Source organism: Pimephales promelas, chromosome 13 (assembly GCF_988280905.1).
Source record: "Pimephales promelas chromosome 13, fPimPro1.hap1.1, whole genome shotgun sequence".
Lineage (NCBI taxonomy): Eukaryota > Metazoa > Chordata > Actinopteri > Cypriniformes > Leuciscidae > Pimephales > Pimephales promelas.
In genome coordinates this window covers 20870453-20880228 of record NC_142781.1, presented here as the reverse complement: position 1 = coordinate 20880228, position 9776 = coordinate 20870453, and the positions used below count along the sequence as shown (strand labels likewise).

Below are 9776 nucleotides of genomic sequence, written 5' to 3'. Positions count from 1 at the left end.
AAAAATTAAAAAACATCTTAGGGAGACTTCAACAGAGCAGTGCAACCTGAATGTAATATTTGCAAATATCTTTCTATTTTTTTTATTTTATTTTTTTGCTTTTTGACAGATCATAAGACGTGTGTGCAATCGTAGGCTGTTGTATTCCAGGGTACACCACATCGATGCGGTTGCCCCTGCTGAACCCAGTGACATTATCATTTTATGATTATCCAAAGTGACTTCTAAATAAGGTTTTTTTTTAGAAGATTAATTGCAACTGAAGATTAAAAGTAAAAACTAACACCGTTCTTTATTCCTTTTTTGTTTACAGCAAGATGACTTTGAGGTGAGTTAAATAAAGCACAGAATTGTTTATTATTGGTGTTATGTCTATTCTTATTTGAGTTTTGCTTCGCATTCTATATATATATATACAGTATATATATAAAGGTTTTGTAATGTTAACATGGAATAATGTTAATTAGATCATTATTGGTTGAACAGAAAGAAAAATTGGAATTTGTATAGAAAAAAACATTGTAGCAATATAATATCACATAGTGTTTAGTTCAATCTGTAATTGTATCCCTTTCATCAGTAATTTTCTTTTAATTACACCCACGTTCACAAAGAATTATTCCACACATCAAAAATGATTATTTATTTACTTTACTATATAAATTTTTTATATATATATATATATAATTATATTTATGGTTAATCATTCCAGTAGGTCACATGGTGATTTATTTTTTTCCATCCCCAAATTTAAGCCCTCTTAAAATGATAATCAAAACCTTTGTTATACCAACTTTTTTTAAGATATTTAATACTTTTCACAACCCTAAATTTGTTATGAATTTAGGACTATTTAAGGACCTGCAGGGACCCTCTGAGAAAATCTGACATTTGATGTGCACAGACAGAACCTTGAATTAATTTGAAATGTTGTGCTTTTTTAGCGTGGCACTGCACATAAGTCATAAGGTTGGGGACAGTGAGTGGCCCCCAGTTTAAAATCCAAATTGGGCTCCACACCCGCTGGTGAAGAGAAAGTGAAGCGCTGCAGCAGAGAAGAGAAAAATAGGAACAGCTCCATCCGTGCCAGTTGCTCTCCAAGACAAACTCTCTTTCCTGAAAATCAGAGAAAATAAAGGGTAATCATAAAGGGTGTTTTTTTTTATGGGGGCATCATTTATGGGGTTCAGCATTGTCAAAGTATATATTTGAATTTCTTTAGAGGAAACAAAGTTTCCCTATACCTAGAGAAAAAGGTAAAAAGGCATCTCTCCTTCTGAAATTGCCCTCAGCATCCAGGAAGTGACCTGGATTAAAAGAGTGAGGCGTCTCCCACTCGGACTCATCAAACAGCACTGATGTCAAATTGCCTATCACCATTGTGCCCTACAGAACCACAAGAGGCTTAACAAGAGTAAAATTATACACACTACCGGTATACTGTGCTTTAACTAATATGCTCTGCTTAAAGCAGTAGTTGACTTTTAAAGAAACTTTAGCTGATAATTTACTCACTTTTTAAGTCTTTCTTTCTTAAGGCGAACAGAAATTAAGGTTTTTGATGAAAACATTCCAGGATTTTTCTCCATATAATGGACTTCATTGGGTGCCAAACGGTTCAAGGTCCAAATGACCGTTTCATTGCAGCGTCAAAGGGCTTTAAACGACATCAGTTGATGAAAAAGGGTCTTATATAGCGAAACGATTGGTCATTTAAAAAATAAATAACAATGTTTAAGTTTTAGAAGCACAAATGCTCGTCTTGCTCTGTTCTGTGTGACTCCCACGTTCGGACTTGTTAATCAAGATGAACGAATCTTTTTTGAGTCATTTCTTTCATTTTGTTCGTTAAATGATCCAAATGATTGGAAAAAAGATTCGTTCATTTAGATGAACGAGTTCGAACAGGAGAGTCACGAACGCGCATCACAGAACAGAGCAAAGTGAGCATTTGTGCTTCTAAAACTTAAACTTTGTTATTTATTTTTGAAATGACCGATCGTTTCGCTAGATAAAACCCTGATTCACTGTCTGGTGTTGTTTAAAGCCCTTTGAAGCTGCAATGAAACTGTCATTTGGACCTTGATCCATTTGGTTCCCATTGAAGTCCATTATATGGAGAAAAATCCTGGAATGTTTTCATCAAAAACCTGAAGAAAAAAAGACATGGACATCTTGGATGACATGAGGGAGAGTAAATTATCAGCAAAAGTTTTTTTTTTAAAGTGAACTACTCCTTTAAGATTTTAAACATCACTAGGGCCACCTTTGGGATAGAGTATTTTCCTATCTGACTATCTTCCACTGTAGCTCGGGCCAAATTTAATGGAAGAATATTTCCAATCCTCTGCATTTCATGAATGACCGCATTAGTGTAGGGCATGTTGTCCTTATCTGATAAAGTTGGCTGTCGTGACCCTCCCACAACATGATCAATCTCCTCCTGAACTTTGGCTAAAGAAACCAAAATTAGAGATACTGTGAGTATGTATTAATTTGTATGTGCATTTGAATGCCATTTCTCACAGTAAGCTCTCACCCTGTATCTCAGGATATTTCATCATGTAAAGGAGACCCCAGTACAGAGTGGTAGAGGTGGTCTCAGTTCCCGCCACAAACAGATCCAGAGTACAGATACACAAGTTCTCCACATCAAACCCAGTGGCTGTGTCGTCTTTAAGCTACAGAACACAAATGAGAGGCATTTCAATTCAATAACCATACGTTTTTATTACCAGAGCTTTCCTGTACCAGCTCACTTCACTACCACCTCAGAAAGGGTCTTACTTTTTCCATCTCAGCAAGGAAGCTGTCAATGTAGTCCCGTGGATATGATGGATCATGATCCGCTCTGTGTGCATTCACCTTCTCTTTAACAAAGTCAATCACTTTTTTCCACAGAGCAAAAATGTTCTTGTGCGGTCCAGGCAGTCGCCGCATGAGCCACGGGAACATGTTATAAAACTGAAGAAACCAAAACATCAAAACAAGTAGATGAGAAGTGAACGAAAGCACAGTTAACTTGTTAAAATTAGAAAATGTTTACTTGACCCCAGATGCTTCCTTCCAGATAAATGGCTTCATTAATGTTCTTCAACAGAGACTGGAAGTCATGATCACTGTACTCAAATCGATTCCCAAACACAAGCACACAGATCACATTTGAGACAGCGTTGTTCAGCAGTAAGCGAGGGTCAAACGGTCGACCTGAAACAGATCTTTAGGTAAATCACACTGCTTAAAATTTCATATGCAATTGTCAATGATTTTTAGTCAACAAACCTCAGTAAATACCTTGTTCATTTGAAATGGTTTCATTCAGAAAGCAACACTCAAGACTGATGGATGGCTCTAAACTTTTCTTTCCCAATCCAAAGTTTCGAAGAGTCGAGAGTGCGAATCTCCTCTGATGCTTCCATTTATACCCATTGCTAACAATTAAACCTGCTTGCAAAAAAAAGCGATTACTGACAATTTATGGTGAAATGCTAAACCACCAATTTAACATTAAGATATTAAACTGACCTTTGTCTCCAACGATGTCAATAAATAAAGGTAACATGGGACGATCAGAAAGGTTATCACCCTGTTGTATATAGACCTCCTTTACAAGTTCATATCCATTCAACACAACAATCCTTTGTCCAAAAATGTTAAGGCTGAAAATCTTGCCGTATTTTTCTGCAAACTGTAAAATATGATTTCAAAATCAACATATGTATCTTAGAAAAAATGGTACGTTTCAGTAGTTTTTAATGTCCCCTTCATTTATTTTGGTCTATTTACACAGACTTAAAATAAATTATTTATTTTTTACATGTAAAATGTCATTTGAAAACGTATCAACATATCTTAGTCATAGGTTTCAATAGTTTGTAATTCTTCGTTCATTTTAGCCTACGTATTTAATCTGACTACAATGTCATTTTTGTCATGAAAATAACATAAGAAAACATGTGACAAGCTTTAATAGACCAACCTTAAGCTACATTTTCAGACATTCAGACATGTTTATTCGTTTTGGCTAGCTGGTTTAACTAGTTTTAGCTGGACTGTTCAGCATTCCCAGTCTGACCAGCTGGAAATATAAAGTTGTCAGAACTTGAGCTCCTGAAATAATAAGCATTATATACTATTTATAAATACTTTATTCATTCATACTATTATACCTTTCTCATGAATCATTGAATCATTTGACGACACTTCCAAGATGTCGGCAACTCCTGCTTCCAAAGAGCATAAATGTAAAAATACACTATTAATAGTAAATTTAAAATGAACTGGATCAAGCACTGTCTTTGTGAGAATAATTTTTCCCAATCTAATCTTTACCAAATGTGCCGGTCTTAATTTTTTACTTTCCTGTGATTTTAAATGTACCAAACTCCCAATAAAATTAATTAAGCTTTGGATGCATGGACTATTTGGAATAATCCATATATATTTTTCACAAACAAGACTATTATGCAATGCATTCATTAGTAGCTAAGTTAGAGAAGGTGTTTCACCATTGTGCTTTTTTTTTTTTTTTAAAGAGGAAACAGAAACAATCTTACATTTAATTTTCAGTTGTAACTGAAAAACCAAACTATTTTGGTCCTAAGTTTTTTTTCTATTTTCTTTTTTTTATAACTTTGTCACAATAACTGATATAATGGTCTTGTTTATGGATTGTTATACCAGTTTTTTGGAAATGGGAGGTTTTTTTTTTACGACTCTCTAACTTCAATACAGAACACATTATTAAGCTGTTAAGAGATCTCACCTGTTGAAAAGATAATGTATTAATGTATTTTTGATAGAAGATGCAGGATTTTGATTTTATTGTTTTATAGATTCAATAGCTTATTTTGTATTACGTTGTATCATTATTGTATTTTCAATATAAAAAAATAAATAAATATTGAAACAAACTTTAAAATTAGACATTAATTTTAAGTAATAATACCTTCGTTTTTTATTTTCGTCAGTTGTTTTCAAAGCGATTTTATATCGTTTTCATTCTGTTTTTCCATAATTGAAACACTCGTTATGTCGTGGCGGCATCATGTGGTCAACATGTGAACGTGACTGATTCTGAGGTCTGAAGTAGAACATTTAGCTACATTTTGATATTCCAACGTCCAAACTCACCTGGAACGCAGAATGAGCAGTTAAGATCATGTGACTATCGAAATATCGATTTACACAACAAGAATTTTATTTACCTCTGGAAACTGAAGATGAAGCTTACTAATATCTATATGATGAAGGTCTCCTATGATCGGTAAAGACCATGGTCCAGAAGGAAAGTTCTTCGGCGCTTTATTTCTGGTATAATCACTCAGCAATAAAAACACACACGAAAATATCAAAAGACTTTTGATATCGATCCACTCGTAAAGCTGCAACATATCCATGACGACCGACACTTGTGTGCAAAATCAAAAACAAATCTTTAACCAGACTGTAGAAGCAGACTGTAAACAAGGTCGGAAGCAAAATAATGTGGGTGGGTCTTTGCCACATTCTATGGTCTTTGCACTCTCCCTATTGGTGGGAATTTTGATTCTTTCGTTTCTTTTGATTCGTTCAATTTCAATTCGTTTAATTCTTTTTATTCGTTCATTATTAGTTTGTTCACTAAAATGATTCAGATTTGTTCATTGACAATTTCTTCATATAAAATGAATAGGCCAGCAGGTGGCGAATAAGATTGTCTTTTGTGCTATATGTCTTAATCAAGGAACGTATTACAAAAAAAAAAAGGATTTGGCTTTGTTAAAATGTGTGCCTTATTTACTCATTAAATTAATAAAATAAGTCTAAATAAGTGCTTTGGATGACCAAAGTACAGGGCCTTGCATAATTAACATTTATATGGTTTGGTTATTTAATCTACATTGAACTTGCGAAATCAACAATAATAATTTGATTAAAAAAAAATATTTACACAGCCACGCACTTTTTTTGCCTGTAATGACTGACACTAGCGTGAACAAATTGAAATAGCATTCTAGCGCGTGCTGCAAGTGTTCGATCTTCTAAAACACGCCCTTTTCACTAAACGTTTAACGTTAGGTGTTTGAGACTGCACGCGGAGAGTCATGAAGTCATGCCTATAAAGACAAAATAATAATAATAAAAAACGATAATAGAAAATCTGATGAGGTACATAAAGTACAAGTCAAGAAAATATATGCTAATCTGATCCCATGTTGTTCAGATTCTCTTGGCAAATCTATGTGTTCAGAGGAATTATTGTTCATAGTTGCCCAGCTTTCTGGAATCTGGTGGGACTTTTGTAATCTCTCTCCACTCTAATGTATACAGTTCCCTTTCTCATCAGGGCCGTCCCAAGCATCGACAGGGGTGTGAAATGTCCGTCTGGGAGTGGCCTGGTGCAGTCCCAAAGACCACCACCAGTTAAACGACGACCCTGTTTCTAGACCTCTATGTTCTAGACTTCCAGACTGCTACTGACAACAACTCCAGTGATTTGATATTTTCTGACAAAGGGAACGTGCCATTTTTTAACATCATGATCCTGCACATTCTATATCAGTGTTTTGATTTTAAAAGCTGGATCATTTTAAGTTTTGTTTTACTGCTTCTTGCAGATATTATCAAATATAGGAATCCTTCCAGGTTCCCTCCAGGACCCTGGCCTTTACCATTCCTGGGAAATGTCTTCACTGAGCTAGATTTTAAGAACATGGATAAGGTAGGAGCAAATTATTTAAAATGAAATGCATAAATGTTTGCATACCTGTTGTTTAACATTCATAAGACAAGATTTATTTTATATTGCCCTATTTCTTGATTAAAAGAATGGTGAATGTTAGCAAGTTGACTGTACTATATACTAGCTACTGTATATTAATATTTGATAATAATTGTTATTATTATGATACTTTCATTTTTTTAAAATTTCAGTTGGCCGATGTCTACGGGGAGGTGTTCAGCCTAAGAGTGGGCAGTGATAAAATGATAATCGTGTCTGGATATAAAATGGTAAAGGAGGCCCTCATTACTCAGATTGACAGTTTCGTTGACCGTCCAAATGTCCCACTGTTTCATAAAATTTTTAAGGGACTTGGTAAGTACACCGGTCATGACGTTTTTGCTTAAAAAGGCAACACTGTAAACTAGCTGATATTCATAACATTATTTGCTGATAAACAATGCCTACTGTATGTAGTAATTGAAATTCTTTCATTCATTCATATTATGAAGGTACAATACTGAGTAATGGATACCTGTGGCGAATGCATAGGAAGTTTGCCGTCTCCCATTTGCGGGCCTTTGGAGTGGGAAAGGAAAGTCTTGAGCTCAGGATCCAACAAGAGTGTGTCTACCTTTGTGATGCGTTTAGGACAGAAAAGGGTATCATCTGAACTCTAAATGAATTTGGAAGAACTTGCCAAATAATGACATAACCTTATGCATATACATAACTGTGTTTTCTCTCAAATAGCTCCTTTCAACCCCATGGTCACCTTAAACAGTGCTGTTTCAAATATCATCTCGTGCCTGATATTTGGACAACGTTTTGATTATCATGATGAATGTTATCAAAGAATTCTGTGTCTTGACACCGAATGCATTCAGCTAGCAGGCTCTCCTAGAGCACAGGTACTGATTCACGACAGCATCCACACTTTAATATTCTCACTTCCTTTTAATTAATTATAATGAAAAAAATATTTTCATCACCCGACTATTTCATGTCTTACAGCTGTATAATATGTGTCCTTGGCTCTTGGAATATTTACCCGGCCCCCACCAGACCATTTTTTCCAACTATAAGAAGATCACAGACTACCTGAGAGGAGAGATCATCAAACACAAAGAGGACTTGGACCCTTCAAACCCACGTGACTTTATAGACAACTACCTGGTCGAGATGGAAAGGGTACAGTAACTAAAATAGGATTTTCTTTTATCATTCTTTTGAAATACTTTGAGTAAAGTATTTGTTTTGATATTGCCATTTTGATCAGCCTGAGACACTTTTTTAAAAAGAGAGTGCCGTGCCTGTGAAGAACTAATGTGTATGCATACTTTCTTGCACATGTTTTGTGTTGATTCCTACTTTTTCCAGAAAAAGAGTGATCCCGAGGCTGGTTTTAACATAGAAGGGTTAGTGGTGTCTTGTCTTGACCTAATTGAAGCCGGGACAGAAACTGCAACTACAACATTGCGCTGGGGTCTGCTTTTTATTATCAAGTTCCCAGAAATACAAGGTGAGTGTACTTTTCTGACTTTCAGAGCGGGAGTAATTAGCTTGAGAATGCATCTGGTCCAGAAGCTTTCCATAAATAAGATTGTCTGAAAACACACAATATACAAGTTATACTTGTATTTCCCATTCAGAAAAGGTCCAGGCAGAGATTGACAGGGAGATTGGACAGTCCCGTCAACCTTGCTTAGCTGACAGAGTCAATATGCCATACACTGATGCTGTCATCCACGAGATTCAAAGATTTGGGAATGTTGTTCCCCTGGGATTCCCTAAACAAGCTGTTAAAGACACAACACTGGGGGGGTACTTCATTCCTAAGGTATTTATTCAATTCTATTCTATTTTGGGGTCTAGTCATCTCTAGAATGGTAAAGATTTCATTCTCTCTTTATTAGGGCACCTCTATGACAGCAAACCTGTCTTCAGTCCTGCATGATCCAAATGAATGGGAAACCCCAGACACCTTTAACCCAGGACACTTCCTGGACGAAAATGGCCAGTTTCGGAAGAGAGATGCCTTCCTACCGTTTTCAGCAGGTAAAATTTTGTAAACACACCACCTGATATGACTTCTCAAAAGGTGATATGCTTGTATTTTGTCCTTTTCATTGACTTGGGGTCAATATTAAATCTATTTTGTCCCTGCTACGTTATGAATTTTAACTTAATTTTAAGTTGACGACATTTGCTTACAGGTAAGAGAGCGTGTTTGGGAGAGCAGCTGGCTCGTCAGGAGCTCTTCTTATACTTCACCTCCCTGCTGCAGCAATTCACCATCTCCAAATGTCCAGGAGAGGAACCCAGTTTGGAGGGCGAGATCTGGTTCACATATGCTCCTGCTCCCTTCCGCATTTGTGTGTCCTCACGTTAGAGTGTATATATATATATATATATATATATATATATATATATATATTTCTTATGTATAATCTTAAAAAAAAAAAATCTTTTTTACTATTATATATGTTTAAAATGCATGGATGAATAGAAAGCAATGTATCAAATAATACTCTATTTTTCATATTTACATTATGACTTTGGCACTGGTTCAAATTTCTTCTTTAGTTTTTCTTCTTGGAACAACAGGATAATAACACTGGATTTATGAAATTATCATTCCACACTGTTAATACCCCTATAAGACCCTCCCTCAAAAAAATACAGCTTCCAATAAGAAGAAAAAACAACAACACAATATTGATATCTTAAACAAAGCATTTTGCATTTGCATTTGGGTGCGCTCAGCTTAAGTGTCTTGAGAGTTAGCCAGAAAATAATCTAAAAAGGGTTGCCACAGTTTTCAACGGTCCTTACCAGTCTGTGATGGTCTGTTTTTTTCCAATTTAATGCAAGTGAACGCGTCTTTCAGCCATTTATCAATAGAAGGGGGTGCGGCATGTTTCCACTTCAAAAGTATGAGATGAAGAGAGGTAGAGCCTTTTTAACCGTTACTGAAAAGTTAACGTCAACAGTCATCATCAGACGTGGATTTGTCAGGTTTGGTTTTTGAGTGTTTTCCCACCCTGATTATTTTCCAAACACAGCCTAAATA

General features: G+C 35.5%; 2 protein-coding genes across 2 annotated transcripts; one reads left to right on the top strand and one right to left on the bottom strand.

Annotated features, from left to right (window-relative positions):
- Nucleotides 1–273: 273 nt before the first annotated feature.
- LOC120493435 (cytochrome P450 2J4) lies at nucleotides 274–5493 on the bottom strand. The gene is made up of 9 exons (XM_039692031.2): nucleotides 5208–5493; nucleotides 3526–3688; nucleotides 3295–3444; nucleotides 3047–3207; nucleotides 2788–2964; nucleotides 2540–2681; nucleotides 2267–2454; nucleotides 1245–1386; nucleotides 274–1116 (listed from the first exon to the last, which is right to left on the bottom strand). Exons 1-9 carry the CDS (start codon nucleotides 5397–5399, stop codon nucleotides 941–943), a joined length of 1491 nt encoding a protein of 496 aa, XP_039547965.2. The 5' UTR covers nucleotides 5400–5493; the 3' UTR covers nucleotides 274–940.
- A 916-nt stretch (nucleotides 5494–6409) lies between these two features.
- Nucleotides 6410–9259, top strand: cyp2ad3 (cytochrome P450, family 2, subfamily AD, polypeptide 3). The gene is made up of 9 exons (XM_039692033.2): nucleotides 6410–6703; nucleotides 6916–7078; nucleotides 7216–7365; nucleotides 7457–7614; nucleotides 7718–7894; nucleotides 8084–8225; nucleotides 8356–8543; nucleotides 8620–8761; nucleotides 8920–9259. The coding sequence occupies exons 1-9, from the start codon at nucleotides 6521–6523 to the stop codon at nucleotides 9093–9095; spliced, it is 1479 nt and encodes a 492-aa protein (XP_039547967.2). The 5' UTR covers nucleotides 6410–6520; the 3' UTR covers nucleotides 9096–9259.
- Nucleotides 9260–9776: the final 517 nt, after the last annotated feature.

Bases quoted from the DNA above. Each gene is read 5' to 3' on its own strand.
- LOC120493435 (XM_039692031.2), bottom strand. From the start codon at position 5,399: ATGGATATGTTGCAGCTTTACGAGTGGATCGATATCAAAAGTCTTTTG. The intron at 2,965-3,046 runs GTAAACATTTTC...TGGTTTCTTCAG, and splicing joins AAGGAAGCATCTGGGGTCAA to TTTTATAACATGTTCCCGTG. The intron at 2,682-2,787 runs GTAAGACCCTTT...TGTGTTCTGTAG, and splicing joins TCCTTGCTGAGATGGAAAAA to CTTAAAGACGACACAGCCAC.
- cyp2ad3 (XM_039692033.2), top strand. From the start codon at position 6,521: ATGATCCTGCACATTCTATATCAGTGTTTTGATTTTAAAAGCTGGATC. The intron at 7,366-7,456 runs GTATCATCTGAA...TCTCTCAAATAG, and splicing joins TGCGTTTAGGACAGAAAAGG to CTCCTTTCAACCCCATGGTC. The intron at 7,895-8,083 runs GTACAGTAACTA...TACTTTTTCCAG, and splicing joins ACCTGGTCGAGATGGAAAGG to AAAAAGAGTGATCCCGAGGC.